Source organism: Schistocerca piceifrons, chromosome 7 (assembly GCF_021461385.2).
Source record: "Schistocerca piceifrons isolate TAMUIC-IGC-003096 chromosome 7, iqSchPice1.1, whole genome shotgun sequence".
Classification (NCBI taxonomy): Eukaryota; Metazoa; Arthropoda; class Insecta; order Orthoptera; family Acrididae; genus Schistocerca; species Schistocerca piceifrons.
The window spans coordinates 253806013-253819454 of record NC_060144.1 but is presented as its reverse complement, the minus strand read 5'-3'; the positions used below and the strand labels follow the sequence as shown (position 1 = coordinate 253819454).

Genomic DNA, 13442 nt, shown 5'->3' with positions numbered 1-13442 from the left:
GATGCTTTACAAGAAAGTTACATACACATGTAAGATATTAGTATAGTATTGATGTTGTTGACGTGTACAATGTTATGAGAATGCTGTGGTTGACCAAGAAATATTCTTATAACTTCTTGGTTTAAATTTTCTTTAAATAAAGGTTCAAGAGCTGTTAATCTTTACAACTCGTTCTAGTCTTTCAAATTAAATTCGTGCATTTTTAGAATTAAAATTGTTAAATTTCGATATTTTTTGGTTACTTTATGATCAGAAAGGTTTAATAAATGCGTTGCAAGAGAAAGTGTTCATGCTGTTGTAGTTTAGTTAAAGCTGTGAATTATTTTTAAGAAGGGGCTGGTCGCGGGAATACACTAATGTAAATTGTAAATGGAATCCAGCAGCTTCTACCGTGTGTTGCAACGGTTAGAAAATGGTAACAGTTTTTTTCAAATATTGTTATGGCTGAAAATGTACACTCTTATATCATGTGCCTCCTGTTCTCAGAGATCGTCTGCTCTTTAAATCTCGACACCATGCTTTTACATTACACATATCTGACAAATCTGTAGTACATTTCGGCTTATGCTTGAGCCCTTGTTTAGCGTGTTTTACGATCGTAGTTTCTACGAAACGCATACTGGATGAACAATCATAAAACCGATAAACTGCAGGGACGGATTCATGATTGGTAATGGAGGAAAAAAGGCCCTATGAATGTGTGTCCCTAAACGAACGATGGCCGGCATCGCTAACAAATCGTCCCGGAACGCAATACAGAGCTACATCGTACACACGTAACAACAGATGTTAAAAGTGGCCTCCATGGGACGCATTGCACGCGTTCACTCGTCGGATCATGGAACATGGAATGCTGCACTCTTCCGCACGTTCCGGTACAAAAATCATCAATAAAATCTGTAAGTGTGCTGCTTCTGTGTTGGCAGCCCTATTTAGCGCTTAACATTGGATCTCTGACTGTGTTTTCTTTGTAAGAGATTCTGGGGCTAGTCGGACTCGTTGTTGGAAGTTAATGGCCAGTACTGTTGGGCCGTCGGAAGTCAGTCGCCAGGAGTGATGGAACTACTGTTGGGCGGGTGGAGCTGAACAGACAGGAGATGGCTGTTAGAGTTGAGAAGTTAGCATTGATGGAGGGTAGAGGTCTCAAGTGTTAGCGTAGGCTAATGATCTGTACGTGTTAGACTTGGAGATAGAATATTATTCATGATTATAAACTTTTGTACTAGATGTCAATGACAAGTTATATTCGTGTCTGAACTGGATGTCACATGCCTGTTAGTAGTTAGTCGCTTTAGTAGTTAGAATCTTTTATTTAGCTCGCAATATTGACGCTCGCTGTATTGAAGTAGTTCGCATAAAGAAGATTTTTGTGAGGTAAGTGCTTAATGAAGTGTATAGGTTATTGTTAGGATTTCTTTTTAGTCTAGGCCATTCTTATGAATTATTAGAAGTCAGTTTTTTTTTTTTGGGGGGGGGGGGGTAGTCAGATAGCAGTTGCGCTACGATTTTGTGGGTCTCAGTCCTTCAGCAATTTAAATACAGCCACATGCGTTTAAATAAAGAAGTTTCAAATCCTTCCCGTAGAGAGAAATCCACTGCTGATAATCCTTAGTATCGCTGCAGGTGAGAGGTATAATAGTGATTGTAATGCAAGGTACACATACTAGTACTCTGGCCTACACCGTGTTGGCCGGACACTTGCCTAGAGACTCTACCAAGGTTCGTTCCAATACCCTGTTGAATCTGGTCCTCCGAAACTGTTGTAGGCACATTACGGTAGCTCCCTGCACGTTCGTCTGTCTGAAAGGACTCACACAAACGGCCAAAAAGTGCTTAATATTTTGCGCGATGTGCTTACTGTCTGTAAGGGTACTTGTTTTGGTAAGGCCGTGCTGCCTATCGAAAGTTTGCATCTGCTTGGCTGTACACAAACACCACCATAGCTCTTTTCCGACATAAATACCAGATCATACTGCTACTGACAGTAAGCTGCGTCAATCACACAGACTGAAACGCACACAGAACACACGACACTTGGCGAGAGGAACTTTCATCCATCAGCGCCATCTCCCGTGTCAGCGATGTCTTCCCGGACCATGTGCATTGGATTTTTCTGTACTCCATTGCCGGTAAAGAGTCCGTACCTGCAGTTTGTTGCTTTTGTTAATATTCGCCCTAGCTGCAAAAAAAAAAAATGTTCAAATGGCTCTGAGCACTATGGGACTTAACATCTGCGGTCATCAGTCCCCTAGAACTTAGAACTACTTAAATCTAACTAACCTAAGGACAGCACACACATCCACGCCCGAGGCAGGATTCGAACCTGCTACCGGAGCGGTCACGCGATTACGGACTGAAGCGCCTTTAACCACACGGCCACACTGGCCGGCTAACTAGCTGCAGCTGTAGCAAAATCTTTGCTTAGTAGTGGAAAGAATAGTGCACATGCTGGTTAAATCCAGTTGCATAAACGCGAGGGAACAGCAGAGACTCTCTGCAGCAACTGTATGCGACTGTAATCGACAGGGTGCCATTTAACTATACATGGGGACTGCAATGACGGAACAGCAAAGGCGGAGAATACATGGCGCAATGTTCACTCTCGTGTAAAACTTGCGATGAAAATAGTTCAAACAGATGTTGCTACATCGCATGACGATCGAAAGTTACAGCCGTAATCAAGATTTCCCTGGCTATGACGTAGACAGCTCGAACCGCTCGACACTTGTTCACACGCGTCAGTACATGGCTGTACGGTTAATTAAATATTAACAGTAGCGTCGTGTACTCACCAGGAGGCGCAGCGCGTGGTCGGGCACGTTTCTGGAGCTGTTGCACAGCGCATGCGCGGCGGAGTGTGAAAAGATGACCGGCGCCCGGCTCGTCCTGAGGGCGTCGAGCATGGTGGGCACCGACACGTGGGACAGATCCACCATCATGCCCAGCCGGTTCATCTCCCGCACCACCAGCTGACAGCAAGAACAGAGTCATGCCATAAGTCAAGAGGGACTTCTTATACATGTGCTGCATGAAAAACTTGCATTACTTTACCCCGGCAGTTTTTCGTACTGCAGGCAGCACGGGAAAACAGGTGTATGTGCTCAGCGTGTAAGTTGTGAGCAGCAACACGAATTCCGGATTAAAATTCGAGCAACATGTGAAATACATGTCGAGAGGATGAGTCTAACTTAAGCTTGCCAAATGCATCGTTTGCATTTAACTTAGTTTCTCCAAACATTGTAACCGTAACCATGGTTACAATATTTGGAGGAGCGAAGTTAAATACAAAGTTCAACCATTCTACAATATCTGTTATTATTGTTTCACGAGATCATTAGAGGTGATTCCGTGGATGGTATTCGAAACACCTACACCTAGAAATATATTCATATACACCTACAAATATATTCCGTTAGTCACTGTACAGTCTCTGTCAGAGTACATCGGACCAATATTTACTCGTCTGTCTGAGGGAACAGGCATTACCGACGATCGACAGCGTATGAAATTAGTTCAATATACATTCGCTTAATACCAATACCTCCGCATCGGCTGTATTAGGTAAACATATACTACGTATTACTGACATGAATATTTTTGTAGGAAAAATTGTGGGGGATGTACGGGTTCCGGTCCGACACAAATTTAAGTATCTTATTAACAGGTAGTGCCATGTGGTCATAGCTGAAGTGGGTAAGAGGAAAGTAAAGTGAGTTAAATCATAATGCCTATTTTAGTATTTATGACGATTTACTGAAATTATCACTGTTGCGTATAGAAGTCCAAGGCGAAGGATGAGAGATGGTGCTCGGTGAAACAGCTGAAGACGCGTGCAGAGCCTGGCGTCGTTGACGGGGTCCTCCAGCGTGGCCCTCTTGCCCGCGGCGATGGACATCAGACGACTGAACAGCTCGCGACACAACACCGAAATAGCGGGAAATACGGAAGCAGACCATGGAGGAAAACAAGTCTACACCAGCGCCATGAACATAGAAATCGCTCTTTGTTTTCGATCGTACAAAAACGATAATTTTACTGTGTATTACAATTTTGACAAGTACAGATTTTAACCTTGACAACTACAGATCTTAACTAAGTACTTTTAGAGACAAAAGCAAATTAGAAAAATCAAATTAATACAGTTTGTGCATATGTAATGTAACAAATGTATCAGACGCCACGTGTCGGTAAAAGTTTTATAATTATTGTTAAATGACGTGAATTCTGTCAACCAATTTAATGTGACGAAGCATGTGAAGGTTGCTGTGTGTGGACGGGTTATTCCTGTAACCGAAATTGCAGGTAAGTTCTGGTACATTTGATGTTTATCGGAGAGGACGAAATAGGTTTGCATTTTTGAAACAGTAATTTATTATCTTTGTCATTTCAGGTCTGAAGATGGTTCTAGAGGAACCGAAATCAGTCATATTAAAAAACATTTTTGCAGTCAAGACGGATTATAAGTAACATTGTTTAACCAGTGATTGCGGTACCCCTACAGACATTATGTCTGTTTTTGAGAAGTGCACCTACTCAAGGAGATCCAGCATGGCCAGTAATCATCGTATGGCAGCGAAACGCGATACATGTGCTAGTGCGTCAATATGGGACCGATTTAAACTGGAAAAAACTTAGTTCCACTTATGGTCACAAGGTGCAGATCTGGCGCACTGAGTGCAAGAAAACCGTTTAGAATGTTTCTATATATAATGGATTGGGAATGGGACGTGAACAGAAAAGATTAAAAAAGTGAGTAAATCATAATGTGGATTTCATTACTAACCTTCTTGCATGAAAACAATGGCTTGCACACACTTGCGCTCTTCCAAATCAACAATCACATGCTGTTCAAGAAGCGTCTCGATAACGTGCAGACGTCGCAGTACACCTGACGGGCCACCTGGGTGCATTCTCTTTAAACAAGAACGGAACGAGAATAAAGGTGCTTGAGAACTCACACCTTACAGTTACATACGGCGAGCGCAATGGCTCTTCGTGTACAACACATGGTTTGACAGTACCATAAATACGGCTGTTCCGTGTATCCACTGCGCCATGTAATGTAAAATGTACCTTATCATTCCACAGAATATTGCTCGCCCACATGTCATCAACTTCTACTGGTGCCAGAAACTGGAGAGCAAATTCAGAACGTTGGTGTGGATCATGTGGTTTTAGTTGCTCTAACGACTGGATCATGTACGGGTTTCAGAGTAAAACAGAGAGTTGATCATGGGATGCACCATTTCGTGATACTGTACAAGGACTATCCAGGGTAAGTGCTTTACCGTCAGTTACAGCAACAGCAATCTCGTCGAAAACTTCTATTTGGATAAGACGCCTTCCTCTTCCATGTACCACACTAAACCAACCCCTTTTTTGAATTTATCATTTTCTTTAAGCCATTTGATGACACTGGTGCTCTCCTCAGACCCTTTAGTCAGTGATACTCCCTGAATGCATCTCTGTAATTGCTGGCGTTCACATAAAACAGTTTCACGAACAGCGCACAGTGTCTCTTCTGGACAGTCATACTGTTCACTCAGGTTATGGCCTGTCAAATAGCAGCTTGGATCTCATATCGTCGTACGAACAATGAACAGCGCCATATTTGCACTTGGTGGCTAAAACTGAAACTAATTTTTTCCAGCCTAAATCGGTTCCACATTAAGTCATTATCATATCTACCCTGTTTCGCTGCCATACGATAATTACAGCCGACACTGAACAAACGTGAGTAGCTGTTCTTTAATTGTAACCATATGGTATATCTATAGCTAATAGAGACTGTGCCAAGATATTCAAATTCAGGGACTTTATTTAGAACTAATTTCGTACGTTCGTCGATTGTCAGTAACATCTTTTATTAAAACAAGTAAGTATTACAAACGAGGGCAAAAGACGATATCATCATTGGTCAACAACCCTCAAAGTCTCATTCTTGCTAGTGCGGGAGTCCAGAGTAATGCTGCTAGTATCAAGTCGTGAATATAGGGTAGTATGGTACAAGGCCGTAGATAGTGTGGAGTATGGAAGTGCGCTTCGGTCCGGGAAAGGTTGACGGTTAATGTGAGTGGTTAAGGTGACTGCCCACGGTAAGCAGGAAGTCCGGACTTTTTCATCTGTCACTAACAGGCAGTATATCTCCAGTAAATACAGCCAACATATTCGCACTCAACCACTTTATTTCGATCGTATCAATATTGGTTATATCCTGTGTTATTTCGTTCACAGACTGCTTCGGGGATGAATAATTTGCTGTCTCTGAACGCACCGTAATCACTCGAATTTTATCGTTGTGACTGCTACGTGAAGTACGAGATGACTTAAAAAGTAAATTACACATTAGCAGGAAAGTGACGTAAGATTCGTTGAATGCTGGACTACACTTTCGAGTGGCACAGACATAAGACACAATTTTTCAAAATAGTCACCAAATCTCTGTAAATAACAGTCGCAACGTTCCAGTAATCGTTCAATTCCTCCACGACAGACCTCCATTCTTTGGCCACAGGGCTGTTCAACAACCGCTGTGTGAACTTCCTCATAGGAGGAAAAGAGCTTCGCCCCCTTCGTCTCTCCCCCGCCCACCCCCCACACATAGATGTCCTTACTCGAAGGCCTGCTGGGCATTGCCTTCCTTGACGATCAGAATCACCCACTTCTGTATTGCCATCATCAAATCGGCACCATATCAGTACAGTTATACGCAACATTGCATGTAGTCCATGTGCCGCAAAAATTTCACTGCAGATCTGTGTGCAGCTTAGAAATTTTTCCCACGACAATCGTATTGTCACGCGTAATCCGGAGTACGTTTTCAGTTGGTCTGCTATTCCACTCCCACACAGATGTATACACTGAGGTGACAAACATCATGGGACAGCGTTATGCACATATACAGATGGCGGTAGTGTCGGACAGTCAAGGCATAAAAGGCCGAGGAGCTCTCATTTGTACTCAGCTGATTAATGAGAAAAAGCTTCCGAGGTGATTATGGCCGCACGATGGGAAGTAACGGTCTTTGAATACGGAATGGTAGTTGCGGCTAGAGCCACGTGGTCTACCATATTGGAGATCGTTAGGGAACTCAATACTCCGCGATCCACAGTGTCAAGAGTGCAACCAACCAAATTTCAGGCATTACATCTCAGCTGGACAACGCAGTGGCCGATAGCCTTCACTTGATGACCGAGAGCAGCGGCGTTTTCACAGAGGGGCGGGGGGAGGGGGGGGGGGGGGAAGACGAAATTGCGGGGTCATCGGTCTCGTCGCTTTAGGGAAGGAAGTCGGAAGTGCATTTGCCTGGAGCGATTTAGGGAAATCACAGAAAACCTAAATCAGGATGCCCGGACGCAGAACCATTTTTTCACAGAGTCGTGAGTGCAAAAAATAGCTCTGACCACTATGCGACTTAACTTCTGAGGTCATCAGTCGCCTAGATCTTAGAACTAATTAAACCTAACTAACCTAAGGACATCACACACATCCACGCCCGAGGCAGGATTCGAACCTGCGACCGTAACGGTCGCTCGATCCCAGACTGTAGCGCCTAGAACCGCACGGCCACTCCGGCTGGATCGTGAGTGCAAACAAGCAACATTGCGTGAAATGACCGCAAAAATCCATGTGGGACGAAAGACGAATGTATCCGTTAGGACAGTGATGTGAAATTCGGCGTTAACGTGCTATGGCAGCAGACGACCGACGCGAGCGCCTTTGCTAACGGCCCTACTTCGCCATACTGGAAAACAGTAGCCTGGTCACATGGGTCCCGACATCTGTTGGTAAGAGCTGACGGTAGGGGTCGAGTGTAGTGCAGGCCCCACGAAGGCATGGACCTAAGTTGTCATCAAGGCACTGTGCAAGCTGGTGGTGGCTCGATAATGGTGTGGACTGTGTTAAATGGAATGTACTGGGTCCCCTGGTCCTAATGGATCGACTTCTGACGAGAGATTGTTTTGTCCGGCTGTTTGAAGATTATCTGTAGCCATTCATGGAACAGATGCAATGAGCCATGTCACCAGGCCACAAATGGTGGCGATTAGTTGGAAGAACATTCTAGACAGTTGGAGCAAATGATTTGGCCATCCAGATGGCCCGAAATCATCCCATAAACCTTTGTAGGACATAATCGAGTTGTCGGTTCGTGCACAAAATCCTGCACTGGCAACATTTTCGGAATTATGGACCACTGTAAAAGCAGCATGGCTCAACATTTCTGCAGGGGACTTTCAAGGACTTGTTGAGACCATGCAACGTCGAGTTGCTGCACTACGCTGTGACAAATGAGGTCTGGCAAGTTATTAGGGGTTACCCCATGACTTTTGTCACGTACGTGTATGTTATCCTCTGTTATCAACAGTGTCACTTGCCCTCACTTCATGAGAAACTGTTTAGTGGTTTGAAATTTAATCCCCGACAGTACCACAAAGACTTGTTTTCAGGAACTTCAGATCACCACCAATTAACTCCTTTCAGCCAAATACTGGCAGGGAAAATTTCATGCACCACCAGGATTCTAACCAGCTTAACTGAGAGTTGAGCGCGGCTGCACAAGTGTGGTATAGCGACATCGTTTACGAAGGCGACATTTCCCCAGTAATCTAACCAGTATCTTGGCTCTTCAGTGTAGCTGATAACGGTATTGTTGTTACATTATTTACTAATTATTGTGATTAGAAACATAAATTAAAGCTCATAACAATATTTTGCATGCCATTTACAACGTCTTCAAAAACTTCGACTTAAAATAAAACGGGTATTCAAAAACTGATAAACTAGCGATTTATGACATTTCTCGTAACCTATATCAGATGCCTTGAGGAGATGTAATATGTCGTTAAACGCATTGCAAAGTAAGCCGACATTTGCTTCCCATCATTTTGTGACGGATATAAATCTGGAAGAATCCCTTAAGATTTGAAAACTATTTTCTGTCGGTTCCATAACCCGCCGGAGGTGACATTTTTACAGCTTCTACAGTGTAATCCACGTGTGCCTAAATAGAATTTTGTCTAGAAGCGCGCAGTGCTCATCTCTCACGATACTTCATTTTATGACCAACTCTCATAATCGTAATCACCTACTTAGCAATCACTGCTGGATAAGAACCTCTTACAAGTCTTCAGCTATGTTTCTCCAGCAAGCATCTGTATATCTGCAAACTGTCCGTTCATATCTGTATATGTCTTTCCTTTCCTCTTGACATCCAACAAAGAACTTCCTTAGTACACTTACCACCCATTCATCTGCCTGTATGTCCTGCCCATATTCATTTCGATTGAAGGCCTAACTACTCCTTTTACTTCAGTTACTTTCTATATCAATTTGTGTGTTTCTATCGTAGTAACTCCCAACAGCTCCCTTTCCCCTGAAGAGCAAAATTATTGACTTGATTTCACACTAACTGTCTGAGTCTGACAAGCACAGGTGATAGCTCAAATTGACCGTGAATTATCCGTTTCTGGCTCAGATTATTCCTTATTTTTTTCTTTCTGAAACAGCCGCAAGCAGGTTTTACGTGTAAGTTTCTTCGTTTTACTTTCAATTTAGTCCTGTCTTTAGGTACGACTGACACCGAAATCTCGCCAAAGTAACTGGCAGATTTTACTGATTGCTTTACGATGTGGTGTTTGTTGAAACTTTTTTTAAGGGACTGCTTTCGTACCGTGATTAGTCAAAATATTATGACCCATGCCCATAACGAGATTAGATGCCTACTCGTGACGTTCAGGTATATGATACGGTAACGATGTTATATAAAGGAAGCATTCTAGCGATGACACGGACCGAATACGGGGAGGTTCACTGGCATGATGGATGTTGACAAAAGATACTTACGGTTGTCCGTCTTGGGACAGTCACCCCGTTAATGGCGAACTGTCGGCAGTCCGTGTGCATTTTTCGTCAGCATTTGTGGAAATCGGTCGAAGAATGCTTAAACCACGTCTAGGGACAAACTGTTATCGATTTTATGCATATACTGATGTTTTCCCCGGCAACGATGGTACCTTCTACAGGATAACCGTCCCTGTCACAAAGCCGAAATGTTACTACAGCGGTATGGAGAGCACGACAGTGGACTGACGTTGGTGTATTAAGCATTAAGTTCGCCTAACTTGAATCTGATTTAATACATCTGTGACGCAGTCGGGCAGCAGCTCGTACACAAAAGCCACGGAAATTTAAGGGAATTGCATGGTCTATGCGAGGACATTTAGTGCCTCACACCTCTGTGAGATATTTCAAGGACTTAGCGAATAACAAACCCGCTGAATCGGTGGTGCGTTGCATGCCTACAGACTATTAATAATCAGGTGGCCATAATGTCCTGACACATCAGTGGTTGGTTGGTTGGTTCGGGGAAGGAGACCAGACAGCGAGGTCATCGGTCTCATCGGATTAGGGAAGGACGGGGAAGGAAGTCGCCGTGCCCTTTCAAAGGAACCATCCCGGCATTTGCCTGGAGCGATATAGGGAAATCACGGAAAACCTAAATCAGGATGGCCGGACGCGGGATTGAACCGTCGTCCTCCCGAATGTGACACATCAGTGTATTTGGTCTGTAGTCTTTCCATTGGTTGCAGCTGCTTCTCCGTACCCGTAGTGTTTGTCATTGTAGAGACTTCAACACATTACACTGCACTGCGTTATGTATTTCGCTTCACTGCAGCTGGTACTTGGTGACAACTCCATTTAACGACGCACATACCACGATAATTACGATCATCTTAATTTTTCTTAAACATCAGAAAATACAGTATGGGATTAGTGTACAGTCGACGGACCACAAACACATATCGAACGAAGATGGAAGGCGTACAGGGCATTATCTTGTACCGAATCGAAGGACCATCCGTGTATCTCACAATAACTTGTATCGTCAGATCCTACCGAAAGACGTACTAGAAAATCCAAGGAAGTTCTGGTCATATGTATCACATAAACTGACGATCGCTCTAAGCTTGTGGTTATACCTTGATACCAGTGCCTGCCAACTTTAATTGTATATTACAGCACTGAGGATGGTCACTAATCAATTTTGCTGACAATAAAACAACAAAATACGGCCAATGCTGATTTTCCTTCCAATTCTATCCACTATTTGATCGTGGTGCACACACACGCAATGGAGTCGCCAATCAATATGGTTATTGTTACAACAAATTAGTTTTATCAATTCCTTAGTCCTGTGGATATATTTTTGTTTCATTATTCTCCAATCTTCTCTTTAGAACTTGAGGCATTTACCTCGGTCCTCTTTTTCATTCCCCCACTTTCCTTTTCACTATGGTTCCTTTTAAGGACGTTTTAATGCAACGTAGTAGAGAGTGATGATGGCGTGAAATAATCTGTACATTTTACTGTAAATGATTTGAATGTGAGTATTCTGCTTATTCTGTAGCAGCGTCATTGGAGGGTTAACGTTATTTTCGTATATTTAGTATGTATAAGCGTCCTGGAGGCTGTATATTGATTTCAATAGACCACTTGTCAAGGTTTTTAAATTTCTACGCAAATCTCCATTTTTCTATTCAGTTGTGAAAGCGTATTTACTAGTGTAACAAAATCTTAGCACGCAAGAGTGTCTGGAACGAGAGTACTGAGATTAGTTCCGCGGAAGGGGAAAACAATTAAAACTGCTTAGACTAAACAAGGCGCGGGCTCCTAGTGGAACTCAAGCTAGATTTTGCACGCTATTCCAGCGGAATTATCTCCTTACCCCATATTAATCGAGAATACTGTTATGCGGTAAACAGGCCCAAGTGCCTTGTAAAGGCTTAGGTCATTTCAGTTCACAAAGAGGAAATACAACGAGGTAACAAAAGTCATGGGACAGTTATATGTACATACACAGATGACGGTAGTATCGAGTACAGAAAGTACAAAAGGGCGTTGCATCGGTGGAGCTAATATTTGTACTATGATGATTCATGTAAAAAGTTTTCCGACGTGATTAAGGTCGCATCACCGAATTAACAGGCTTTGAATAAGGAATAGTAGTTTTCGGTAGACGCCTGGGGCATTCCATTTCGGAAATCGTTTGGGAATTCAATATTCCGAGATTCAAAGTGTAAAAGTGTGCCGAAAATAGCAATTATCGGGCATTAAGTCACACCACGGACAACGCAGTGGCGGACGATCTTCGTTTAACGACCTACAGCAGCGGCATTGTCAGTGCTAATAGAAAAGCAACTCTGCGTGAGATAATAACAGAAATCAATGTTGGACGTACGACTAACATAGCCGTTTGGACAGTGCAGCGAAATTTGTCGTTAGTGGGTTATTACAGTAGACGACAAACGCGAGTGTCCTTGCTAACAGCACGATATCACATGTAGCACTTCTCCTGGGCTTGTGATCACATCGGTTGGGCCCTAAACGACTGGAAAACCGTGAGCAGGTCAGACAGTCCCGATTTCAGTTCGTAAGACTTGATGGTAGAGTTCGAGTGTGGCGCAGACACCACGCAGTCGTGGAACCCAGCTGTCAACAAGGCACCGTGTAAGCTGATGGTGGCTCCATAATGGTGTAAGGTGTGTTTGTATGAAATGGAATGGGTCCTCTGGTCCACCTACAGCGATCACTGCCTGGAGATGTTTATGTTCGGCTACCTGGAGACCATTTGCAGGAGAACAACGATGAAATTCTTACAGATGTCAGATTTTTACAGATGCGCGAAGTCACTGGGCACAACTGTTACCGATTGGTTTGAAGAACATTGTGGACAATTCAAATGAATGTTTCGGTCATCCAGATCGCCCGACGACCTACAGCAGCACAAAAGGACAGCTGAAAGTTCACCATGAATTCTAACAAGTATACAATTTACTTTATTCACGTACGAAATACAGTAAACCGTGAATGCAGGTGAAAATGTTATTCGACTTCCCATATTCCCTAAAATCGTTCGACACTGAACGGTACCGTCGACTACTTACGCACATACGATCATAATATCTTCGTAGATACGTGAATGGGTCGAGGATCATGTGCCTAATAGACCCCAGTATGTTCCACTGTACCTCGAATGTTTCACAAAAAGCCGGCCGTTGTGGCCGTGCGGTTCTAGGCGCTACAGTCTGGAACCACGTGACCGCTACGGTCGCATGGATGTGCGTAATGTCCTCAGGTTAGTTAGGTTAAAGTAGTTCTAAGTTCTACGGGACTGATTGTATGGGGTCCGTAGGCCCTTACTCTAAGTTTGCACTCGGCACAGGTCGACAGGGCAAACAATCGATAGTGTGTCGTGTTGCGAGAGCGAGTGTGAGTTGAAGTCAGTTCCCAGGCTGCGGGCCGAGCCGGGTGGAGGTCTGTTGCGGTAATACAAGGATGCCCGACAAAGGGAGTGGCCATCGCCGCGGTTTAACCCCTTTGTGTTAGAATAATACGGGAAAGTGAAGAAGTATAATTACTAGAGTGATCAGTGGTATTTCTGT

At 43.6% G+C, this 13442-nt stretch overlaps 1 protein-coding gene across 1 annotated transcript in view; it reads right to left on the bottom strand.

The window, feature by feature from the left end:
- The window catches only part of LOC124805609 (dipeptidase 1-like), a gene marked incomplete at its 5' end in the record, with an annotated part of 107135 nt that overhangs the window by 31112 nt on the left and 62581 nt on the right, over positions 1-13442 (bottom strand). The window contains one exon of the mRNA XM_047266176.1: positions 2793-2969. Coding sequence (XP_047122132.1) covers positions 2793-2969 — 177 coding nt within the window. The remainder of the gene's footprint in view (positions 1-2792; positions 2970-13442) is intronic.